This window comes from Mus caroli, chromosome 16, assembly GCF_900094665.2.
Source record: "Mus caroli chromosome 16, CAROLI_EIJ_v1.1, whole genome shotgun sequence".
Classification (NCBI taxonomy): Eukaryota; Metazoa; Chordata; class Mammalia; order Rodentia; family Muridae; genus Mus; species Mus caroli.
In genome coordinates this window covers 11,470,656-11,494,548 of record NC_034585.1, presented here as the reverse complement: position 1 = coordinate 11,494,548, position 23,893 = coordinate 11,470,656, and the positions used below count along the sequence as shown (strand labels likewise).

The window sequence follows — 23,893 nt, the reverse complement described above, 5'->3', positions numbered from 1 at the left end:
TCTGAGTTCTGAGTACATTTTGTCCTCTGATAAAATGAATGTTTTGTCTTCAGTCTTTGTGTGTGTGTGTGTGTGTGTGTGTGTGTGTGTGTGTGTGTGTGAAATGGATTGCTGAGCCCTGGTAGAAAGTGTTTGCCTATGTGAAACTGAGATCAGGACACAGTAAGCCCCAGGTGGTCAAGGCCATTCCATTCTAACCAGCCCTTGATTCACTAGGAAGCTGTGGAAGGAGGAACATTCATTACCACAGCTGTTCTTCTTCAGATGTCACTGGTCAATTCTGGGCTCTGGTGTCCAAAGATATGTGGTGGATGTTTCTGGCAGAGCTGTCCTTGTGTTTGAAGAGTCTTAGAAACTGGGCCTGGTGGGCAAGTGTCCAAGAGATGGTATCTTTATAACATGTGCCGTCATCTTTGCTGTGTGGGAACTAATGGCTGTGTTTGAATAATTAGGTCTTTGCACCATAGCACAACAAAAGCAGGTATTGCTCCATTAAAGCCAACATAATTACTGTAGCTCACTTACTTAAAGCTCCTTTCATCCTTCTAGGACCTACAGTATTTGTGAAGGTCTATACTCCAGTGTCTCTGGCCCTGGCTGCTTGGGGTCAGGCTGCTCTCCACAGAAACAGGGTCATGGCATCAGAAATCACTATTTCTCTCATATCTGCAAACACTGGCGAGAGGGCTCCATGTGAATCATCAGCACTCAGAACACACAGCCTCTATTTGGTCATTGGTGCAATCAGCTCCTCCTACCAACCTGAGCCCAGACTTTGCCACACTTGCTTCTCTTTTGTTGACTCTGGAGCTAAGGCCTGCTGACCTCTCTGGACCTAGGTCCATGCATTTGTTAGTCACTATACCTGCTCTGTCTACCACCAGGCTGACTGTAAAGATCAAATGAAGTCATGGATATAAAAGTAATCTGCAAAGTATTAAAATGTCACACAAGTAATAAAGACATTGCAGTTTACATGGAGGGAGGCATGTCTACTCTAACCTTGACAGCTTTGGACTCATAATGAAGCCCTATAACCATTACTTTTAGGAAACTAGGTTACATGGTGTGATGGTTTGTATATGCTCAGTCCACCCAGGGAGTGGCACTATTAGAAGGTGTGGCGCTATTAGAGTAGGTGTGTCACTGTGGGTGTGGGCTTTAAGACCCTCATCCTAGCTGCCTGGAAGCAAGTATTCTGCTAGCAGCCTTCAAATGAACATGTAGAACTCTCAGCTCCAGCTGCCTGCCAGGATGCTGCTGTGTTCCTGCCTTGATGATAATGGACTAAACTCTGAACCTGTAAGCCAGCACCAATTAATTGTTGTCCTTATAGAGTTGCCTTGGTCATGGTGTCTGTTCACAGCAATAAATCCTACCTAAGACACAAGATGACCAAGATGATCCTACAAAATAATTGTCATGTCTTATTAGAAATTCTGGCTTTACGAATTACATTACTAATATATTATTATCATCATCATCATTGTCATTATTAAATGGTATATTTTCCTTATAGCAGAAAAAATGAGTTTCTTTTTCCTAATGAGTGTAACTCCAGGAGCCCCTGATGCATGGTGTTAATCATACGGAGGAACAGAAGGGCAAAGAACGCCAAAAAATAGAAGAAAGAAATGTTGGGCTCTTGGACTTGAGAGTATGACAAGAAGACAATGGCAAGGGAAACTGAGTTTGAGACATAGATCCAAGAAATCATGATCAAGGTTTAAAAACCCAAGACTGAAATAAAAAGAAATGCCTCCAGTTCATATCACACTAGCTTTGCATTGTACACTATGAAGTCAGTACACAATAGATTATCTCTGTGGATGCCTATTCCTTACATGGTAAGGACAGCTGAAATCCAAACATGTCCTGTGGCTCTTCAGAGTCTCTACAGTCTATGAGTTTGGTTTGGACATACTCGTTATTGATGTCCCTTGAATAGTGATTATCATATACTAGACAATAAGGTGACTGTATCTGGGATCTTAGCAATATTCATAGATAAGTAGTGTAAAGCTTTTTAATGTGAAAGAAATGCTTGGGCAGGGGACTTCTGCCTTCTTAGCAGAGATCAAGAAGTTACCATAAAGGAAGAGAGATTTGATGAAGAGGTAGAGTTGGAGTTTTGTGGGCAGAAGGAAGCCCATTATAAGGAGGTATAAGATATATCGATGTGTGGTGAGGCCAAATGTTCAAATGTAATGGCTGAAGTGAGCTGAAAGAAGTAAAACCCTAGAGGCTTCTCAGGATGTCACAGAAGGGGCTAGCCAGCCATCTTTCAGAAGCAGCAGCCTGCTCTGACACCCTTTCCTCAACTGCAATACCACCTGTATGTAAAATTTCTAAAGAAGGAAAAACTGTCTCAGCCGAAGTCACTTTAGTCATGCAATTTTACAACCGGTTGATTGGAGTACTAGGATTCTCTTTAGTTGAGAATGTGTGATCAGCAAGGAGTTTTGAAAACCCTCGCTGTTGTGCTATAGTAAGAACTGAGAGAATCAGCTCATTCTTGTGTGACCCCTTGGTCAGTTTCTGTGAAGTAGTCTTACAGTTATTTCTTAGTTGACTGTTGTAGCTTGTGGCACTATGTCTGGTACATATTTACAACAAACTAAACGTCCTGTCATTTGTAGTATGTTTAGGTGTCTTCCTTTCAGAAAGTTGGGATCTGTTGGACCAACTTACCCAGACACATAGTGCCTGAAGACAGACATCAAATTGGCTCTTCCTCCAGGAAAAGGAATGCGTATTCCAGTTTTAGACACAGTAAAGTCCAGGGTTGACCTCTTAGGCTTTCTCAGGAGTATTTCAAATTCTGTTTGATGTCCTAAGTGAACAGAAAGCTCCTTAAAGCCATGGAGTTGTGGATGGAGTAAAACCTCTGATTCCTTTTGTTGATCCCATGTGCTATGTCGCAGGCCTTCAGGGATGCATGGGGTGACACTTTGAGGAACAGATCTGGCCCTTTGATTTATGTTGTGTTCAAAATCATGTCCCAACAGCTTTCCTGAGAATCAACATAGCCTGAACACAAGAACTCAACTGAGATCTGATACGGAGTGATCTTTTCCATCCTGATATGCTTCAGGATCCAAGCCTGCTCTGCTCTTCAGCAAATACAGACCATCTCCTCTGTGTCAGACCACAGGAAACAGCAGTGAGTAGGGCTGGATATGCTTTCATGTATCTCGTTTTGAGAGAAGGAAAAAAAAAGAAGCAAATAGAAAGTAAAGCAAGAGTGCGACACAGAGCTGCCTCCAGAGATCCCAGGCCCTGTCCCCCCATTCAATGCTACTGAAGTCTTCAGAACAAGAAGCCACCCTGATGAGGATGTGCAATTTTACATTTATTTTTGAAAGCTTTGCTTGTTTGAGTGCTGTTTTCCACTTTCTCACAAAGCCAATGAGAGACATACTAGACACTGGCCTGGGATCAAAGCTCTTTTTGGAAAGCAAAAGTCTATGATGTCATGAAAGAGAAGTATTCTCCCTGGTGACAAGGGGTCGCCTGGAGGCTTGCCAGCATATCCACTGTCACCCCTTCTTCAGCACAGTTATCTAACACATACTCACCCTCAGACCTCCAGGCTGCTCTACCCCCTCAGACATCCTGAATTTCTGCAGCAGCCTGTGTGTCATCAAAGCCTCTAGAACTGGAGACTCCACCAAGCCACTCCTTCTCTTGCATCTCCTCCCACTGCAAACCATAATCTTGCAGACAGACAATGAGGATAGGACAGCTATTCAAAAAAATCTCGTGGCTGGGGAGGCTCAGGGCATGTCCTGACTGCACCTGCAGGTTTTCCTTTCCTGAGGCCGCTGGGCACTGGCTGTGCTGCACCTGCTGCGGGCCAGTGCCTGCCTCTCAGCACATACCTGGGACTTGCTACAGGCCCTGGCCTGCTTCACATCCTGCTGCTCCATTCTACCTCCTGTGCCCTGCTAACAGCCTAGAGGCCAGCTTGTCTTACCAGCCACCTGATGTTTTCTAAATGTGCACCCACAAAAGGAATAGAAAGGCAGCAGCTTTTTGCCTGTTTCTTGATGCCATGGGCAGGGTAGGATACTTCTTGACTTGATTCAGTTGGCTTCAGCCAATGTCCTTTCCTGATTATCATACATCATTCAGCCAATCAATCTCACGTTGTGGGCTGGTGTTTGCTTATACTGGACAGATCTTGAAAAGTGATGAGCCAGCTGAATAGGGATGTGCAGCTTAGAAGCATGCACATTTTCTATATAAACAGCAGGGTATTGTTGGGCAGCCTCCAGTTGCTGTCTACAAGTGAGTTTGAGAGATGGGGAAATGCTAAGAAATGAGTAGTCGTTATATCACTCCCATGCAGGTACAGGGTAATAGCAGAGGGCATAGTGGTTCTCATTCTCTGAGTTTCTATTTCACCGAATTATTAATGAGGCTTGCTTTTGATAGCATGCACTAAATGTGTTCCTGTGATTTGTCAGTCAGCACTCAGCAATAAAAGTTCTACCATGAATGAGGGGACAGGTGTCCCTAACTTTCCTGATCAACAGTAATGTGCATATTAGGAATATTTTTGTGGTAGCAGCCTAGAGTCTTCTTGAACTTTCACTGGTAGGCATTCATGTTTCCACAGAAGTCTGTTGAAGATCATACCTGCTTCACTGGTGATTGGCTCTTATGTTTACTCATCCATGCCGCCAATGAACTTTGGCACTACAAAGAGGGAGGATAGATGACAAGCATTTCCTGAATGAAGGGGAAGAGGAAGAACTATATCCTTCTTCCATATTCCAATGCCCCTTCACCTAACAAGCCCTTGGGAAGTGAACTATGTGCCAGTGGTGGGAGTTATCTAATTGGGGCAGAGTGGGGTAAGAAGAGAAAAATGGAGGCAGAATAAACAAAAGGCAATGTGTATTAGAGGGAGGAAAATTTTCCTGATGGACTAAATGACAGCCTTAGGTACATAGCAAGCCACAAATTACTGGGCCAGAGAGGGTTGTCCTTTTCTGTAGGAGGCAAATGAATGCAGATGTAGTGACATGTTGAGGGGATTAGTGCATGTCTTGAGCACTCCCTGTTGTAGTTCCCAAGGTTTCCATGCAGAATTCCACAATTAAGCATGCATGTGCCAGTAAGAGGCATTACAGGACTTCTGTCCACCTGATGGACACATTTGGTTGAATCAAACAGTTTCAACGTTTCTCATCCTGTGATCTTTTTATACAGTTCCTCATGTTTTAGTGACTCCAAACATAAAATTATTTTGTTCTTACTTCCAAACTGTAATTTTGCTCTACTAGCCACTTGTTAGTTGAGAAGCATCTGAAAGGAGCTGAAGCCCCAACCACTGTTCCATTCACTGCCATTCTAGAGAATGGAGCTTGGCTCTGTGTCACACAGGGACACTGCTGTGATCTAGAAGCCCCTGACTCCTTCCTGCCATCAGACTGTCCTTTCCTCAGGGAAAGCTCATTGTTCTCTTTCCTAGCAATACCTAAGCAGGGCAGATTCATAGTGACCTCTTTTCTCAGTATTGAATGATCTTTCTCATGCTTGCCTGCCCTCACTCCTGCTCATATTCATTTCTTGTGACTATACATAAAAGCATAACTTTGTTTCTGTGTGGTCCATAGGGATTAGCTGTGATTCTATAACAGCTCTCCTTGCATAAATGTTTGCAGCAGCCATCTTAGCCATCTGACTGCAGAGAGTTTTTTGTGGACTAGCACAGGGCTTCACTTCCCATTCACAACCCTCTTAATCTGAAAAATATTTAGAAATTAAATTGTATATATGGAATCAAATATGTACTGGTAAATCATAAATTTATCTATCTATCTATCTATCTATCTATCTATCTATTTATTTTGGTTTTACGAGACAGGTGTTCTCTGTATAGCCCTGGCTGTCCTGGAACTCACTTTGTAGACCAGGCTGGCCTCGAACTCAAGAAATCCACCTGCCTCTGCCTCCCAAGTGCTAGGATTAAAGGCATGCACCACCATGCCTGGCTTTCATAAATTTATTTTTAAAATAGTTTGTTGGCACATATATAGTTTTGTCCTTTATAAACTATGAAAGCATATGTATTTACTACTGATATGGATACACTTTCTTGTTTTTACATAAGGAATGGTGGCTGAATACCTTCACTGTTTTTGGAGTTGATCTATGTTTTGATTTTTATAATCATCAATGCCAAGAATACATCTTTGCATTCATATATGCAAAGATAAATTTTTATTCATATAAAAGATAGCAGAAACATATTTAGGACTATTTCAGAAATTGTTGCCAATTATGTCTTAATCCCAACCTCAAATCCATTTGATATTTTAATGAAATTCAAATCAACAATATGAATAGAAGTTTTAAGATGGGATGTTGTAGCACAATACATTCCAAAGGTATCCTAACTTGATATCTATACACAGAAAAATGATGTGAAAAGGATTTAATGCCTTTACCATAATTAAACCACATGCTTCTTTAAGAGCTGAGATGTTGGTATATGTAGTAAAAAGTATGCAATCCCTAATACTTAATGGTCTCCCAAATGAAAGTGAGGTAGTTCAAGAAATGTTCAGGGTCATTGTGCAATTTGAGGATATACCTTGAGTAAGCATGCGGGGGAAAGAAGAGTAGCAGCAAAGGCTGCATTAGAGCTGTGTGGCACAAGGCCAAGCCCTTTCTGAAAGGTCTGGACACACTGTAGGTATAAGCTGACTGATGAATTTTCACTGTTGCTATTTTTTGTAATTCAGTGTTCAGTTACAAGACACCATACATGGTGTGACACTAAATTTAAGAAGCTATGGCCTAATAGACTTAGCTTGCACTTTCCTACCTTGGGTATCCATTGTCAATATTCACCAGCTTCCCTGCTGCACTCATAAATGGTTGTAGGGGGCCCATGTAGGATGTAGTCATAACCTAGACACTTATCTGTCACCCTTGTTCTCCAGTTCATATTATTTAGCTTCCACATAGGGTCAATTTGCCCATTCCCTTCTATGAGGTGTTGAGAAAGTTTGGCAAGATGGTAAAAAAGACTATGTAAATAAATCTCTCTTCATCTGCAAGACATGAAAGCAGTTGTAGCAATAGATGGAAACAAGAACACAGAATTATCAGAGGAGAGGGGCTCACTAAATGGAAGAGTGAGCTTGCTGTATCTGTGCACACATGGATATGTAAGCATCACGCACGTCAGACACCCTGAGGAGAGGTGGGAAAAGAAGAGGAGAGTAAGGCATCCACAGCGTAAATTAAGAACAGATATTAAAATGCTGAAAAGCACACAGCTTTTTAGCTAAGTGCCTAGTAACAGGTGGAGAAAAGATTTTTTTCACAACAACCTGTGTGTGCCTGGCACATGATTTTCATAAAAACACAATTGAGAGAATATTGATTTAACATGGAGGTGAATTCTCTGACAGTGGACCATTATGTTCTGAGTTGAGTACTTTTGTGTTGAAGATATTTATGCAACATCTAATAAGGAATGTCTTAATCACCTACTCAGGAAGACAAAACTCCACCTGTCTTGGCTTCCTCCAGGCATGCCCAAGGAGGGTGCTGACTCACGGAGGAAGGAATCCAGTTCTGTTCAGGAGCTGAAGGTGGGCCAGCACCTGGTGGCCCGCTGCTATTGGAGAGTTCTAGGAGAGGGCCAAGCTAGTTGTTGAAATCACAGCCATTCTTGGTAATGTGGTGCTGAATAGGGAGATATGCCAAAACAATAAAATCTGCCAAAGCACACAGATCTTTACATAAAAATATCTGCACATAATAATCATAGAAGCTAGTGTTTACTGAGTGTCGTGTATGTAGTAGGCACCTTTGTAAAATGTTTTTTAATATATCACTTGAAACTTCCTTACTATGACTGTATTTTAATGACAGCCCCCAATTCCATACCAAACACTGCAGCTGTATAAAGCAGGGTGTTAGGTGCACAAGGCACTTTAATGCTATGATCTCATCTGGGCCTGACCTATGAACCAAGGCTGTAGGTTGGAAGGAAGTTGATCAGGTGGTGTTGGAGGGGGGACTCAGCTCCTAGAATGATGCTCATGAGGATCAAGTTTAAAGCATGGCCAAATTTCCACCTCCCAGCATAAGGAAGCAACTCTAGCTGGAGGGGAACTGAAGGTGTCCTATACCTAGTCCAGCTACAGCCTAGGACAATTCTTCCATCTTGGGTTTCTTGTGACCAGGTCTCTCTCTCTCTCTCTCTCTCTCTCTCTCTCTCTCTCTCTCTCTCTCTCTCTNTCTCTCTCTCAGTGGACCGAAACACCCAGGAAGGCATGCAGAGCAGTGAAGGGAAACTCAAAATAGAAGGGATAAGCCTGCAAGTCCTGGTCCTCTCACAGACACGGATGTCGGATGTCCTGAAGCTTCTCCTGGTGCCTAGATGACCCTTGTAATCTGCCTACCAATGTATGGAGGGTCCCTCAGCATGTGTTGGACATCTATACCAGCAGGATTTTTTTGCTTAGGTTCTTTCTCATCTCCATGTCCCTGTTTACTATTTCTTCTACCAGGTAGCATTTTTCTAGCTTTCTGTCTCTGCTCTAGTGTTCCTTGGCAACTTATCCCTCTAAACAACTTCTCCCCAGTCTGTATCATTTAGAGTTTCTGGGATCGCACCCCAGTTCCAGTCATGGGGCAGAAGGCAGGGAACACTAGTCTTAGTCTCTGTTCTTTCCACAACTTAGAGGTGGTGACTCAGTGCTACAACAATTATACTTATTCTCTTCTCAATCCACAGACCCCTCTTTCACTTCAAGTAGGCTTAAAATGGGAAGGGGGAGCTGGCCAAAGACAGGTGGCTCCATATGCACTCCCTTTCCCAGCTGCAGAAAATGCTTTCTTTGTAAAAACACTCCTGATTAAAAGTCATGAGAAAGGCTGAGGGGTTGCTTAATAAAATGTTGAGCACACTATTCCTGCAGGTAGATACAGTTCTTCATTGGATAGAGAGTGAGTTCAGGAAGTCACAAGACATTCTCAGCAATTGGGCACTGAGTTAGGGTTGCAAGACAAGAATTTTGGGTGTGGAAGACAGCAGGTAGCACCTAGGTGAGATAAAGATGGCATTCTGTCCTGTGTCTCACAGACAGGTTAAAGATGGGGGTGCATTGTATAAGATATAGCAGGGGACATCCCCATCCACATGGTTTTAGCCAGTTCAACTTGTCAAGACTCTGAGGCCTTTCCACCCCCTTAGATACCCGGAACTTCTGCAGCAGCCTGTGTGTCATCAAAGCCTCTAGAACTGGAGACTCCACCAAGCCACTCCTTCTCTTGCATCTCCTCCCACTGCAAACCATAATCTTGCAGACAGACAATGAGGATAGGACAGCTATTCAAAAAATCTCGTGGCTGGGGAGGCTCAGGGCATGTCCTGACTGCACCTGCAGGTTTTCCTTTCCTGAGGCCGCTGGGCACTGGCTGTGCTGCACCTGCTGCGGGCCAGTGCCTGCCTCTCAGCACATACCTGGGACTTGCTACAGGCCCTGGCCTGCTTCACATCCTGCTGCTCCATTCCACCTCCTGTGCCCTGCTAACAGCCTAGAGGCCAGCTTGTCTTACCAGCCACCTGATGTTTTCTAAATGTGCACTCACAAAAGGAATAGAAAGGCAGCAGCTTTAGGTCTCTTGCTCCTCTCTCTCACTGATCTTTAGAAGAAAAGTCATGGAAGGCAACCATGGTTTTTTTCTTGTCTACCCTACTGCTTCATTTGGCTTCTCCTTTTCTGCTATATCTTTCTTTTCCCTCCTTTTACAAGACAACCACCATGGCAATTTCCTGCACTCCATTCTTCAAATGAAAGAAGAAATCTTTTTACACATGCTTTTTACATTTGATATTATCTGCAGTTGCTGTGGAAAAGAGAGTACATATCATATGGAAATTCATGGACCTTAAAATAGGGAGTCTGCCCACTTCCTGGTGTATCACAGTGTTCCAGGGCAGCTAGGATCTCTTCAACTAAAATACAACATCAAGTAATTTGAAGTCCATGGGGTGCAGTCGCTTGCATTTCACTTATCAAACAATTAAGACTACAGCAAGGAGGGTGTCAGATAGATTTGGATCATTGGCCTTCACTGACTTGTATTCAAGGTCTTGCTTACTCGGAGGGGTTTTCGGTTCGTATGCTTTCACACAAATCAAACATCGCATTTATTCCTATGTAACATGCTCTTTGAGGCCAGTGTAAAAGCACACTGAATAATTTTTGTTATGGTTTGTTTTTGTGGTAATGAGAATTAAGCTCAAGACCTCCTCCATGCCAGGGTAGGGCTCTTCCACTGAGCTCAGTGACACAATAAAGCTTGAATTTGGGTTTTTAAACTGTATTGATTAGTAGTACCTTTGGCTTCTTTGTGGCATGTAGTTGCCCTATCTTGGTTTCTTATGTTTGCCAGTTGGTTCAGTGGCTTCTTGCTTTTGGCATCTTCCTCTCCAGATAGATTTTCTCTGTTACCCAATGACTGGACACAAAGGCATAGTCCTTCTCTTTCAATAAGGAGTCCAACTTCTCTTTTCTTTCAATAGTCCAGCAATAGCCCACCTCAACTTTCCTTTTTGTGGTCTATTGTCTGGCCTTGTCACCAAGGTTATGTCAGCCTAATGACTTCTGTATAGAACTTATAACATATGGAAGCTTGGTAAGGCCTACATTTATGTCCAGGTTACTAACAGGAATTCTCAAAGTGTCCCTAGATAGGAAGAAGTGATGATTCTCACTACATATGTATTTTAATGCAGCAGCAAATTGCAGCCTCAAAGATATATTTGAAGATTCTTTTGGAAGATAGATATGTTCATTTCCAGCCATGAACAAATATCAAACTTCCAGTTTATGTTGATCCCAGTTTCCTCATTCTGTGGATGAAAGTTATCAATAATGCTACCACTTACCTGTGAGAAACTGATGCAATAATATGAAATACTTGGCCCTTGTACTGGCTATTTTTGTGTCAACTTGACACAGCTGGAGTTATCACAGAGAAAGGAGCTTCAGTTGAGGAAATGCCTCCATGAGATCCAACTGTAAGGCATTTTCTCAATTAGTGATCAAGGGGGAAAGGCCCCTTGTGGGTGGGACCATCCCTGGGCTGGTAGTCTTGGGTTCTATAAGAGAGTAGGCTGAGCAAGCTAGGAGAGGCAAGCCAGTAAAGAACATCCCTCCATGGCCTCTGTATCAGCTCCTGCTCCCTGACCTGTCTGAGTTCCAGTCCTGACTTCCTTTGGTGATGAACAGCAGCATGGAAGTGTAAGCCGAATAAACCCTTTCCTCCCCAACTTGCTTCTTGGTCATGGTGTTTGTGCAGGAATAGAAACCCTGACTAAGACAGCCCTGAAGTGCTCATTGCATCATTGTAGAAGGCACAGTTGAGGCTGTGAACCCATTCTAGTCCATTTCTGGCTTTGGCATATTTATGAGCATTTACTAAAAAAGATCATTCCAATGGTTTGAATATTCTACTCTGTTCTGCATTTCCCTCCCTGAAGGTCCTCACTCCCAGGAGGACTTCTGTATTCTCTGCTTTCAGCCTTACAGACCAGTCATTGTTCCAGACTCCAAGACTCCATATCATGCAGCTCCTAGCTATAGATGCCTCAGTATCCACAAACTTGTAGACAGAAGATAGGAAGCTGCATCTCATTTTAAGGGGAAACTAGATTGTATTTCACTCAGTTTCTTCAAATACTTATTAAGCCAACAAGCCCCCACTCCAGTGATCTGTGAGGGCCAGATAGGAGGAAAGTAAAAGTAAACAAGAGGGTGTATGTGTCTTAGGGGAAGGATATTTTCTTGACAAACTAGCTAGAAAGCTAGAGATCCACAAGAAGCTATAAATGATCAACTGCTACCCAAGTGTGATGTCACCCTAACCAAAGCATTTCAATGTGATGGCTTTCAGATTTCTCATAAAATGAGCATGCTTCCTGAAGTGTGCTCCATATGCAATTGGCTTGATAACTTAGTGATAACACGGGCTGGGACATCTTTCCATTGATGACCACCTGCCTTACTGTAGCTGGGAATGCATCATGATACCATAAGCCACAGATTTTCAAACTGTAAATAATACACTGATGGGTCATATCTCTGGCTCTTTTATACTCTCTCCTTCTGTCCCCTCCTTTCCTTCCTCCTCCTCCTTTTCTTCCTCATCCTTTTCTTCTGCTTCCCTACTTTCCTCTGTCTGCAGTGCAATTCTTAAACTCCTTTTGGCCAGACATGGTGAGAACCAATCATTAGCTCTGGCAAGAATGGTGATGATTTGTGAGGGCTAAGAGTTCAGCCATGGAACCTAGAGCCCCATTTGTATTCAGTTTGAATGTCTTGAATATTCTAAAATCATATTTGATTTTAGTTGTTCTTATCAACATTTGGTTTAAATTGATACACCTGTGTGTGTTGGAGGAGAGAGGTTGTCATCATGAACCCATGACAGGTAATGACACATTCAATGCCTCAGATGATATTATCCTTTACACAAAAGATGAGAGGCCAGACCACTGATTTAGTCCACGTCAACCCTCACTGTATCACACAAAGTGGTAAGTTTGATGAGTATGTCTATTTCTAGAATGATGCATGTTTGATGACTTCATGCTGTGAGCAATTCCAGCCCTCGTTTCCTACAAGTAATGTCTTGTACACAGAGATATCTGAGAGGAAGAATGCAGGGCTACCAGTTTTTGGTGGTAGTTTTTAAATCCTGTAGGTACCTAAAAGTTCTTTTCCAAACAGAGTCTCAGCACTGCTTATGGGGTAGTGTGGATTTATTCTTCAGTGTCCGTCCCAGAGTAGTTTCTGTCAGTTCTATTGAACAGAGAAGAAAAGTGAAAGCAAAAGCTATAAGGAGTCCATGAAAAGAATGATAAGCCATCCTGGCCTGTTGTAAGTGCTTTTCATTATCCCAGCTCAGTCACCCCAGGGCAGGCAGAGGGCTGGCCTGCATGCTGGCTACACTTTGGTGGTAAGCCAAGCCAAGCTGAGCAGCAAGGATAATGGCTCAGGGTAGGCCAGAAGGGAGAGAGATGGTCCTACAAAGAACTCTGTGTGCTTACATATGCCTGGTATCAACTGAGGAGATATCTGTTGAAATCTCCACAGCAACAAAATTAAGACTCCAAAAACTTTGACATAGTAACAGGAGAAAAAGGTTTGTTCACAATTACACCAAAAGATGTGATGCAAACTGGACAAATGGCCCAACTTTGTGTTTTGTAAATATATACAAATGGCCAACACTTTAGATAAAGGTGAGCAGGATGCAAAGTGAGTAAAAAATATGAAATAAAGTCAAGATAAAGAAGAAAAAAAGTGTTCAATGTTGCCACATTCTAAGGAAGTACAGGTCCAAACTACAATATGGTGTCATTTCCCCAATTTTAGTGACTAGTGTTAAAAAGACACACAAAAGTAACACATGCTGGCAGTTTATGGAGAAAAAAAAAAGCCCTCGTAGCATTAGTGGGAATGTACATTAGGACAGCCATCATGGGAAAGAGTATAACAAAGTGGAAGCAGAGGTACAAAATGAAATTAAATCTACACATAGAGGGCCACCAGACTATTGCATTCATCTTACAGCATTCACATTTTACAGGTAAACAGCCATGAAGCAGAAATAACCTGTCTGCCATTAGACAGATAAAAAAAAGACAATGTGGTCATGATCTATATATATTTTATATACATTTACTGGGGGATACCTTGAAAGTTGGGTTTTATATAATTTGTGACACTGTTGATAAGCTGGGCATTATGAAAGCATAAAATACCTTACACAGAAGAGAGTAAGTACTACAACATCTCACTCTTCTATGTGAATTTAAAGCTGAGAATCTCACAGCTGCAGATAGTAGGATGGTATGTAACTATGACCACCATTAAGCAGAAAGGAAGCTGTGTCAGTCAGGATGTACTGGGTTCCAGTTATTCAAAGGAAGAAACAGTCAATGCACCTGAAACTTACTGTGAGGGCAGATGATATCCAAGCCAGACAGATATATGTTGACAAATATGTTACTTAAATGTTAAGTAATAATTATTTAGTGATATGCACATACAAACATTAGGAACACCTTAATTACACACCATTTTGGCTGACATTTCCCAATGAAGCTAGAAATATAAATATTGTGTTTTATTATTTATAACTGTCATAGAGAAACTACTCATTAAAAGTGCGTTATAGAAGAAAGTTTATTTCATAGAATTGCTTGTGTCAGGTATTAGTAGCAGCCAATTGTTGTATACAATATAAACTTTGCATAAACTTAATAATGTATATATAACAAGGAAGTGGGTTTGCTTTTTCGGGTATTCTCCAGAGCTTGTACACATCAGGTGAAGGTTCCATATAGTTAACCCTCGCAATTGCTCTCCTATGACTACAAAGACATAAAAAAGAGCTCAAGGAGACCTCAAGTGAGGGAGGGTGCCCTTTCATGACCACATGATGCCACAGGACCTGATGGAGTCTTTGTGTTGGCATAACTGGCCAGAACCATTATTATACAATGTGACATGATCCCTGATAATAGGCTGTATACTGGACATCAGACAGTGTGAAGCCATGACATTGTATTACATATGGTGATGATGAATGCATGATAGCAAAGTGAGAGAGGCATGACACTAGAAGCCAGAGCAGAGTTGGTCTTGGCATCTGATTGCAATGCCTTCAGAGATTAACTAAAAGCTGGACTCATGAAATAGAGAAAACTTCTATCTGCTCATGGATAGAGGGTAATTATGTGGCAGTTTTCTGTCTCTAAATCCAATCTGAAATATTTATTGAGGGCCAATTACATACTAACTGCTATGGTGGCTATGAAAGTGTGAGTAACAAATCTTTGCCCTCCAATGTTTATGAGCTGTTGAAGCAAAGCCTCATATAACAGAAGAAAACATATTAAATAGTCTCCATGTATCCTTAATCTTGCTGTGTAGTCCCCAGTGCCTGACATGTTTTTTTGTTTGTTTGTTTGTTTGTTTTGTTTGTTTTTGGTACTCTCTTCACCACTTATTGCTATGAAGGAAACTGTAGGTTCAACAATATTTCGATATATAAGCAAACTCTTTCTGACATATAGATTGTATCCATAAGTGATGAGTATATAATTTGCAAATGGCTTTGATTAATCTGGAGATTTATGACACTTATATGTCTTAACAGAGTAAATGTAGTGAAATATCCTTAACAATGTTAACCTCTCTTGCCAAACCCAGTATATCTGAGGATGTCCTAAACTAAAATACATACAAGTGAACTGCATCTCACCACATGGCATCTTCTGAGCTGAGAAGAACAGATGAACTTAATGTGGCTCCTTTTGTACTTATTCACAGTACATTTAGGAATTCACATATCATTAAATTCATTTGGATCTTTGAATACTTGGGCTTCAAATTCCATCTGGCTCTGTAAGATAAAGGTGCTGAACTTAAAAAGGAGAAAGAACAAAACAAAACATTGTGTCCTCCTAATAGAGAGACAGGGTCACAAGGAAGATGGGTGTGGTAGCTATTCTTAGTTATTAACTTGATTATATCTGGAATTAACCAAAACCCATGCTACTGAGTAATTTTTCTTGATTGGATCATTTGAGGTGGAAAAAAAATGACCTGAAATCTAGGCCAGACTTTCTGGAGGCAGCCTACATAAAGTACATGGAAGAAGGATGCTTTTGTTTTTTTCTCGCTTGCCCTCACTTTCCCTGGCCAGTGGATTCCTTCACTGGGATTGGAGTCTACTTCTTTGGGAACCCAATGAATACTGAAGACCATATGAGATATCCAGGATTGTGAACTAAACAACTACTGGATTCTTGGACTTTCCATTAGGAAACAGTCATCATTAGAATAGTTAAACCACAGACTGTAGGCCACTACCAAAAATCTCAAATACACATACACATTTTTTCATTTTATCAGTCCTGTTTGTCTAGAGTGGTTCTCAATATTGCTAATGTTGGGACTCTTTAATAATATACTCCCTTATGTTATGGTAACCCACAACCATAAACTTAATTTTTTTGCTATGTCATAACTGTACTTTTGCTATTGTTATAAACCATAAAGTAAATATCTGTATTTTCTGATGGTCTTAGGTGAACCCTGTGATAGTCTTTTGACCCCCAATGGACTGAACCCACATTGAGAACCTCTGCTCTGACTAATGCAATGAGCACTGGTAACTTCTCCTGTGTTTTTGATTCTCAAATTGCCTTCTAGTGGTCTCAAACCTAGTGTAGGCCAGGAAGATGGTGTATAGTCTGGGTATGAGGCTTCAGTGGGGAACAACTTCTAGGAACTTGGACACATCCAAAGACCCAAGGACATTCATGAGATCCATTAACTGGCTGTGGAGAGAAAGAGGGCAATCTCAACAACAAGATTCTAGAAGATGGGGAGTGTGACACATGATAGTTTTGGTCTTAAATTGGACATTTTTCTCAAGACATGTATCTGTACAAGTAGAAGTGGCTATGAAACTCATGTGAGTACATACCCTCCCTTTCTGCCTCCCTTTTATCCTGCCCTTTCCATTTGCTTTTTAAAAATTAAAAAAAAAAGTTTGTGTTTCCATAGAAGGTATATGCACATGAGTGGGTGTCAGCAAAGGTCAGAGGCATCAAATTTCCCTGGAGACTGAGAGGCAGATGTTGATACTGGGACCCCAACTGGGATTAACTACAAGAGAAGCATATGATTTGAACTGTTAAGCCATTTTTCTACCTCCTTGTTTGGTCTTTAAGAAGGAAAAAGTTTTAAAGCCTTTAGAATTCTAACAGGGAAGTTCTAGTAAGTAGGGAATGATTTAAGAATGTTGGGAAGGTACAAAAGAATGGCTAAACAGTCCCTGAACAGGGATGGGGAACAGCCCCAGAACTTTCTGCCAGGAACCTCTGAGATCATCCATTCATCCCTCCATCCATTCATCTATATCTCCATTCATGTATCCATACTTTTCTAGTCATCTATTCTGTTAATACATATATTGTGCAAAAACTGAGAAAAACAAATTTCTTTCCTGACTCAGGAAATTGTCTTGTGATGAGACAATATGCATACAAATAAATACAGTGAAAGAAGTAGTACAAAAATCAAGTGTGGACACAAAGATGAAGGAAGGGTAAGGAGGCAAAGGATGTCTGAACAATGCAGCAAGTCCAGTGAGATTGGGTGACTTAGGGAATTGAGGATGTGAAGGGTTGTGTAAGAGATGGGAAGGACACAGCAGGAAGGGGAGAGCATAGAGTTGACTGCCTCCACTGTAATTCCTGAGAGGATGTGGAAGTAGAAAGATGTTTCTGGAAAGACAGGATATGGACTCTGCATATGGAGATTTCACTGGAGGATGTGGAAAAAAGGTGGGGCATGATGCAATGTGCATTTTCAAATATAGTGGATGTTACAGTGGAAAGGCAGTAGGGAGAAAACAGTGGGAGTAACACAGAATATTATTTAGACAGAATAGATGATGGTAGCGAATGGCATGGGCCATATTTAAGGCTAAATGCTGAAGGAGTAGGTCAGGGTGTCAGGAGAAATCAAACATGGCTCACAGGTTGATGAAGTTGCTGGAAACAGGCCACCATTTGGCAACACAAGGGAGACAGGAGAGATTCAAGTTTAGGAGAAACTAGAAACTTTTAGAAAATATCTGAATAGACACTTGATTTGGTAGCTGGACATAGAAACTAGAGGTCAGGGGATGGGGATGGTCATAATTTGCATTACTTGCTTGCTTAAACACAACCACATCCTTATTACTTTCCAGACAAACCCAGGCTCCGCAGGACATAGTCTTTCTAGGCACCTGTTACCTCATGTCTAGCCAAGTATATACCAGGCTCTTTTGTAAAATTCTTCCTGCTCTCTCCTTCCCTCCATCCCTCCATCCCTCCATCCCTCCATCCCTCCATCCCTCCATCCCTCCATCCCTCCATCCTCCCTTTCCTTCCCTTTCCTTCCCTTCCCTTTCCTTTCCTTTCCTTTCCTTTCCTTTCCTTTCCTTTCCTTTCCTTTCCTTTCCTTTCCTTTCCTTTCCTTTCCTTTCCTTTCCTTCTTTTTTTTTCACATTGTCACTTCTTTTGCATGGATTACTTCCCCATCTTATCTGGCTATTTTATCTTTGAACTGGTTCCATGGGTAAGCCTTCCTGTCTTCCTGTGGTTTGGATGGTGTGGATGTTCTTTTACCTGCCCAGCACCACATTCTACACACTCTCTATAGACAATGGTACCAGCTTATCCCCCTGCCACTCCACTAATTAGTTAAGCTAGCTTTGATAAAATGTGTAAATCTTCTGTTTGATTTCTCATTTATAAATTGGGTGTTATAAAGTTTCATTCTTGCATCATTGCCTGGCATAATGCAAGCACCATGCAAGTCATTTAATATTACTACAATGATATACTTATCACAATGTTGTGTAATGATTTTTCATGTTGTTTTTGCCCTCCAGTGCAGCCACTGAGCCTTTCTTTTGGGCTTCTGGCACATTGAGCCTCACGAATTCTTTCCAATGTGAATTAATGCATTAAAGGATAAAATAAAAGTGAGCAGTGGGATATAACAGTCCCCAAGAGAAGCTATCCCTTCTTCTGTGGGGCCTTTCTATGCTTATATTTTTTCTGGCTTCCATACTGAAAGCTGAGGTGTCCTAGGTTAGCTGTTCCAAATTAGGTTTTGGTTCAACAAAAGGAATATTGTTACCTTTGGATCAGGCAGGCAAGGCCCAAAGGCTTCCAGCAGGAGATTCTCTTCTCTCACAGCCTTCTCATAGTCTACAAAAGACAGCTTCCCATCATGGTCATGGTCCTGTGAGGTGCACAGCCTGGGTCAGTCAGAGCATGGCATTCTTGCTGCAAATGCACACTTTTTCATAGTCAGGTGTTAATAGGAAAATAAGAGATTAGCTTGGGAAGTTGAAAAATAACTTTTATAGTGTATGTAGGGAGGGTGGGGTGTTATTAGCATAGAACTATCACTGCGCCACACCTGAAGCCCAAAGAAAATATTTTTTTAACAAGCAAATGTCAACTATTATTTAACTAAACAGAATACTGAAAATCACTGTAACTCAATTATTACTTCTATTCTGTGGATTCCCTATAAATTTCAATATTAAACTTCTAAATTATCCATTCTTACCATTTTCTTAAGTGTAATTTCAACCAAATCTTTAATCCCTTCATCAGGGTCCTCCTCAGAGGGCTGCTTGAGAAGGCTGTTCTTCAGCATGTGGAACATCTCCTCCTTTGAAATGAAGCCATCACCATTCAGATCAAACACTTCAAAGCAATCTAAAGAAAAGTATGTATAGACATATGTATATATATGATATATATACATATATATACACATATATACACACATATACCTCTGTGTGTGTGTGTGTGTGTGTGTGTGTGTGTGTGTGTGTGTGTGTGTGTGTGTGTGTAAGAGTGGTCTGATGCTAAAGTTTTCTTCCCCAATTGATTCTTGATCCATCAATAAAGATGCTAGCAGCTAATTGCTGGGCAGAATACACAGGACTTCTGGGTCCCCACAGGCCAGCTAGATTACACAGGGAGAGAGAAAGGAGTTTTGCCATGCTTCAGAGGAAGAAAAGCCAACCATCCATGTGAGATCTCGGGCAGAGTGGCCACAGGATACTTCTACAGGTGGGAGGCTGGGGATGTTGAACTGAAGGTGGCTGGGAAAAGAAAGTTGAATACAGATTTAGGGTGCTGAACTAGGAGTACTGGGAAGGACACAGAACACTGTGTAGCCATAATCCTAATTGGTAGAAATCTTTATAATTGATCTTTAAAGTTGAAGTTATAATTTCTTACATTGGTACAGAATTTATATTGATAAAGATTTCATTGGTGTGAATTTCTTATATTGATACAAAATTTGAGATTAATAGAGTTACTCTTAGACATATGTAGTGCCTATGTCACTCATTTAAGAATGCAAAGCTTAGACCCAGTCCTTCTAATAATGGATATTACAAACTAGTTTTAGATGATTAAGCAACATAAATTGAGTCAGATAGCAAACTCATCATTATGTTAGATTCTGATTTAATTATAATAAGATGTTTTCGATATTACTCGATTAGAAATAGCTAAGAGTAGTCAAGGTTTAAAAGTTCAGATATACCTTATATGGAGAGATAGTTTTTAAAAACATCAGAAGTCCACAGAATATGATATTTAATCATTTCATCACTATTATATCATTTGACTATAGACGTGTCTGCTCCTGACAGTACCCCCTTCTTGGTTCAAAAAAGAAATCTGAGCACCTCTACTTCCAGGGGAAGTTGCTTATCATGGCAAAGTAGCCACAAGGCAGAAATTGCCTATTTCATCTGTAGACAACTGCTGGAAAAAGGACACATTATGTGGAATTGTCAACTGATAGCTCTGCCAAGAAAGGGTAAACAGTCCTTCATAATCCTGCCTTGCATAGATCTGTCAGATGATCCTGAGCCAAAAGGATGAACACAGATGCTCCACTTTATAAGAAATAAGGGGGCTATCCAGTTAGACAGCTGTCTCTACAATTTTTAAGTTTAAGAAACTGTGTTTGGTGCTTCCTATATACCCAGGTAATATTTAAATCATTCTCAGATTACTGATGGGGTTGAAGATTAGTTGTCTCATAATCAAACTCAAGTTGCTTAACATTGAGAGAGAGGTTAAAAGTGCCATGGTTTTCAGATGATGTTACAGGCTAAAACCTAAACATAATCCAGGGATAGAATCATAATTCTTTAAATTAGGAATGAGAGTAGAGTACTTTATATAATGGACAAATATGATGGACTGGATGTTAACTGTATATTATGTTTTGTAATTTACATGATTGTTATGGTTTTGAGCAAAACCATAGTATTTATGTCTAGGAGAAGAGTATTTTATTTTATTTTATTGGATATTTGCTTTTGCTAAGGTCCTGTTCCCCAATTGGTTCTTGAACCATCAATAAAGATGCTGCTAGCCAATTGTTAGGCAGAATAGGCAGGACCTCTGGGTCCCCACAGGCCAGCTAGGAGACACAAGGAGAGAGGAACGGAGCTTTGCCATGTTTCATATAGAGAAATGCCAAACAGCTATGTGAGATCTCTGGCAGAGCAGCCATAGGCTGCTTCTACAGGCAGGAGGTTGGAAATGTTGAGCTGGGACTGAAAGAGGCTGAGCAACTGGAATTGAGTGCAGATTTAGACTGCTGAGCTGAGAGTACTGAGAAGGGCACTATAGCTGCAGTAGATTGGAGGTGCCCAGCAGTCGAGCCAAGAAGACAAGTTGAAATTGAGCAACTATGTGTGCCTGTGTTTTTCATCTAAGGATCTAATGTTCTCTGGGCAGGGACTAGTAGTGCAGCCTGTTCCTGGAGCTTAGGCAGGGTAGTAAAAGCTACATGCAACATATATGTATGCAATGTGTGTGTGTGTGTGTGTGTGTGTGTGTGTGTGTGTGTGTGTATGAGATTATTACTAAGGTAACATTTCTCTAACAAAGTATTTAGTGCAAATGCCTATCTTATTCCTGCATAAACTTGATATAAGCTGACTTTCATGGGAATGTTAGTGTACACGAGGGAAATATCCCTGTCCCTCTCTATATATTTCTTTTGAAACAATACACCTAGGAGCACTAACTTAAGCATTACTGATTGGAAACATGGAAAAGCAATTGTATATTTATATTAATTTAATTTAATTAAGTACAACTCCATTAATTGAGAATTATTTAAGAACCAGAAAGTTTATGTTATGTTTTCTGGTTTAATGTTTGCTGTCAGGTACTGTGAGCTATTTAGTAGTTGAGTGTACAGGCACATCATTAGAATGTAAGGTCACAGCTCATGGTGCTTCTTTCCGTGTTATTCACGCCTTAAATGGCTTGGTTCCTCTTTTAATTAATACATTCCTATCCTTTATTAACTTAAATTTGCCCCATAGAAAGGATTCACCAACCAACCAACCAACCAAAACCATTTTATTGGTGGTTTGGAAAACAGTCATTTAAAAACTTTTGGTATATTGATCATAATGTATGAACTAATAGGTCATCTGTAGGCTTACATTTCATTTTTTCGTCTAAAGTCCCTCGAAGAAAGAGTGATAATCCATGAATCCACTCTGATACACTTATACAGCCATCATTGTCTTTATCAAAGCCTCGAAATACTAAAAAAGACACAACATAATTTATGTTGGATTTTGAAACTCTGTAATATATCAAGTCTCGCGTCACTTTACTTTTCACCGCTATTTCAAGACCCAAGGTCTCATGCCCTCCTTTAACAAAAGAAACTGAGATACATAACCTTTTAATTATATACTAAACTTATTACATAAAATAGCCTTTTAAGTATATTTTTATTTTCTCCTTATATGTTGTGGGAATGAATAATGTTCTTAATATATAAATATGGGTGAAGAAATTAATAGTAATAATAATAAATAATAAAGATGCTAGTCATTAGATATTTAAGCTTCTTAATCAAAAGCAATAATGTTTTTATTCCTCAAGACAAGTGCTGCTATTACATGGTAGAAGTGTGCCTTAACTGGTCATGAACTACTTGCAAGAATGTAAGAAAATTTAAGTAGAAGTGGAACACTATGGGGATTTTGTATACCTGTATAAACTTAGCTAACCAATACAACTTGGTCTTTTTCTCAACAGCAAAAGGAAGAGGAGACCACTTCCTTCTTCACACACTTTGGAAGATTAATATATATTCAAATGACATTGGGAATGATTCCTCCCATTAGTAAGCTCAGCCTTAAGCCTTTGTAAATTACAGTTGGGTGAGGCAGTTTGACCCATGTTATCTTACCTCTGTCCATAATCATGTCATCTGTCATCCCAAATGTCACATGCAAGATGTTCCGAAATACATTACGATCTAGTCCGGTGACTACTCCTGGCCTCTCTGCTACGTCTCCCACCAAATTATAGAAAAGTGTTATAAGACATTTCACCTCAAATTTATCAACTGTAAAAGATCAAAATGGACACATAACAAAAGTGCACTTTAAAATTTTAAGTTCTCACTCAAATACTGCATTATCGAATTTATGTGTTCAAAACTAAAGACATCTAATAGTTGGTTGCCATTTTCATGAGACCTATATTCTGAGTCACAGCTTTAGAATTAAAGGAAGATAATGCCCAAATCACCATATTCACTAACAAGGTAAGCTCTTCCTGCTAGTGCCAAATGCTAAATACATGTAGGTCCATTGCATTTAGGATGAAAAAATAGGTATCAGTCATGTGATCCAAATGACTGTGCTGCCAAATTCTAAACTTCCCAGTGCAGGCAGAGGGATAGTCACAATAGAAATGTTTCACATTGTCAGCAACAGCCAGCATTTGATGGAGGTATTTATAACAGCTACAGACAAGAGTTTCTCTGGAAATTTAGGCTACCAAATATCTTGTGTAATGATTTTCATTTCACTGCATTTATAAGACAGAGTTTTGAAATCAAGATTTATTTTCTAATTCAGAAATTTTAAGCATGTTTTACAAACCAGCATTTTTTATATATTTTTATTAGGTATTTTCCTCATTTACATTTCCAATGCTATCCAAAAAGTCTCCAATATACTGCCCCCCCCACTCCCCTACTCACCCACTCCCACTTTTTGGCCCTGGCGTTCCCCGGTACTGGGGCATATAAAGTTTGCAAGTCCAATGGGCCTCTCTTTCCACTGATGGCCGACTAGGCCATCTTTTGATACATATGAAGCTAGAGACACGAGCTCTGGGGTACTGGTTAGTTCATAATGTTGTTCCACCTATAGGGTTGCAGATCCCTTTAGCTCCTTGGGTACTTTCTCTAGCTCCTCC

General features: G+C 40.6%; 1 protein-coding gene across 5 annotated transcripts in view; it reads right to left on the bottom strand.

Annotated features, from left to right (window-relative positions):
- The window catches only part of Efcab1 (EF-hand calcium binding domain 1), a 53,115-nt gene that overhangs the window by 18,330 nt on the left and 10,892 nt on the right, over window positions 1–23,893 (bottom strand). The window contains exons 2-8 of one of the 5 annotated variants that reach the window (XR_002379968.2): window positions 22,875–23,033; window positions 22,114–22,218; window positions 19,188–19,339; window positions 18,750–18,854; window positions 15,292–15,450; window positions 12,746–12,839; window positions 7,655–7,707 (exon numbers count right to left, since the gene is read on the bottom strand). Coding sequence is in view for 2 of the 5 variants with exons in the window: in XM_029470250.1 (XP_029326110.1) it covers window positions 16,274–16,390; window positions 18,750–18,854; window positions 19,188–19,339; window positions 22,114–22,218; window positions 22,875–23,033 (638 nt within the window). In the remaining 3 variants the exon portion in view is untranslated. Of the gene's footprint in view, window positions 1–7,654; window positions 7,708–12,745; window positions 12,840–14,210; window positions 15,451–16,273; window positions 16,391–18,749; window positions 18,855–19,187; window positions 19,340–22,113; window positions 22,219–22,874; window positions 23,034–23,893 lie in introns of those variants that run through there. The other 4 variants (XR_002379967.2, XM_029470250.1, XR_002379966.2 and 1 more) reach the window with 4 other exon arrangements.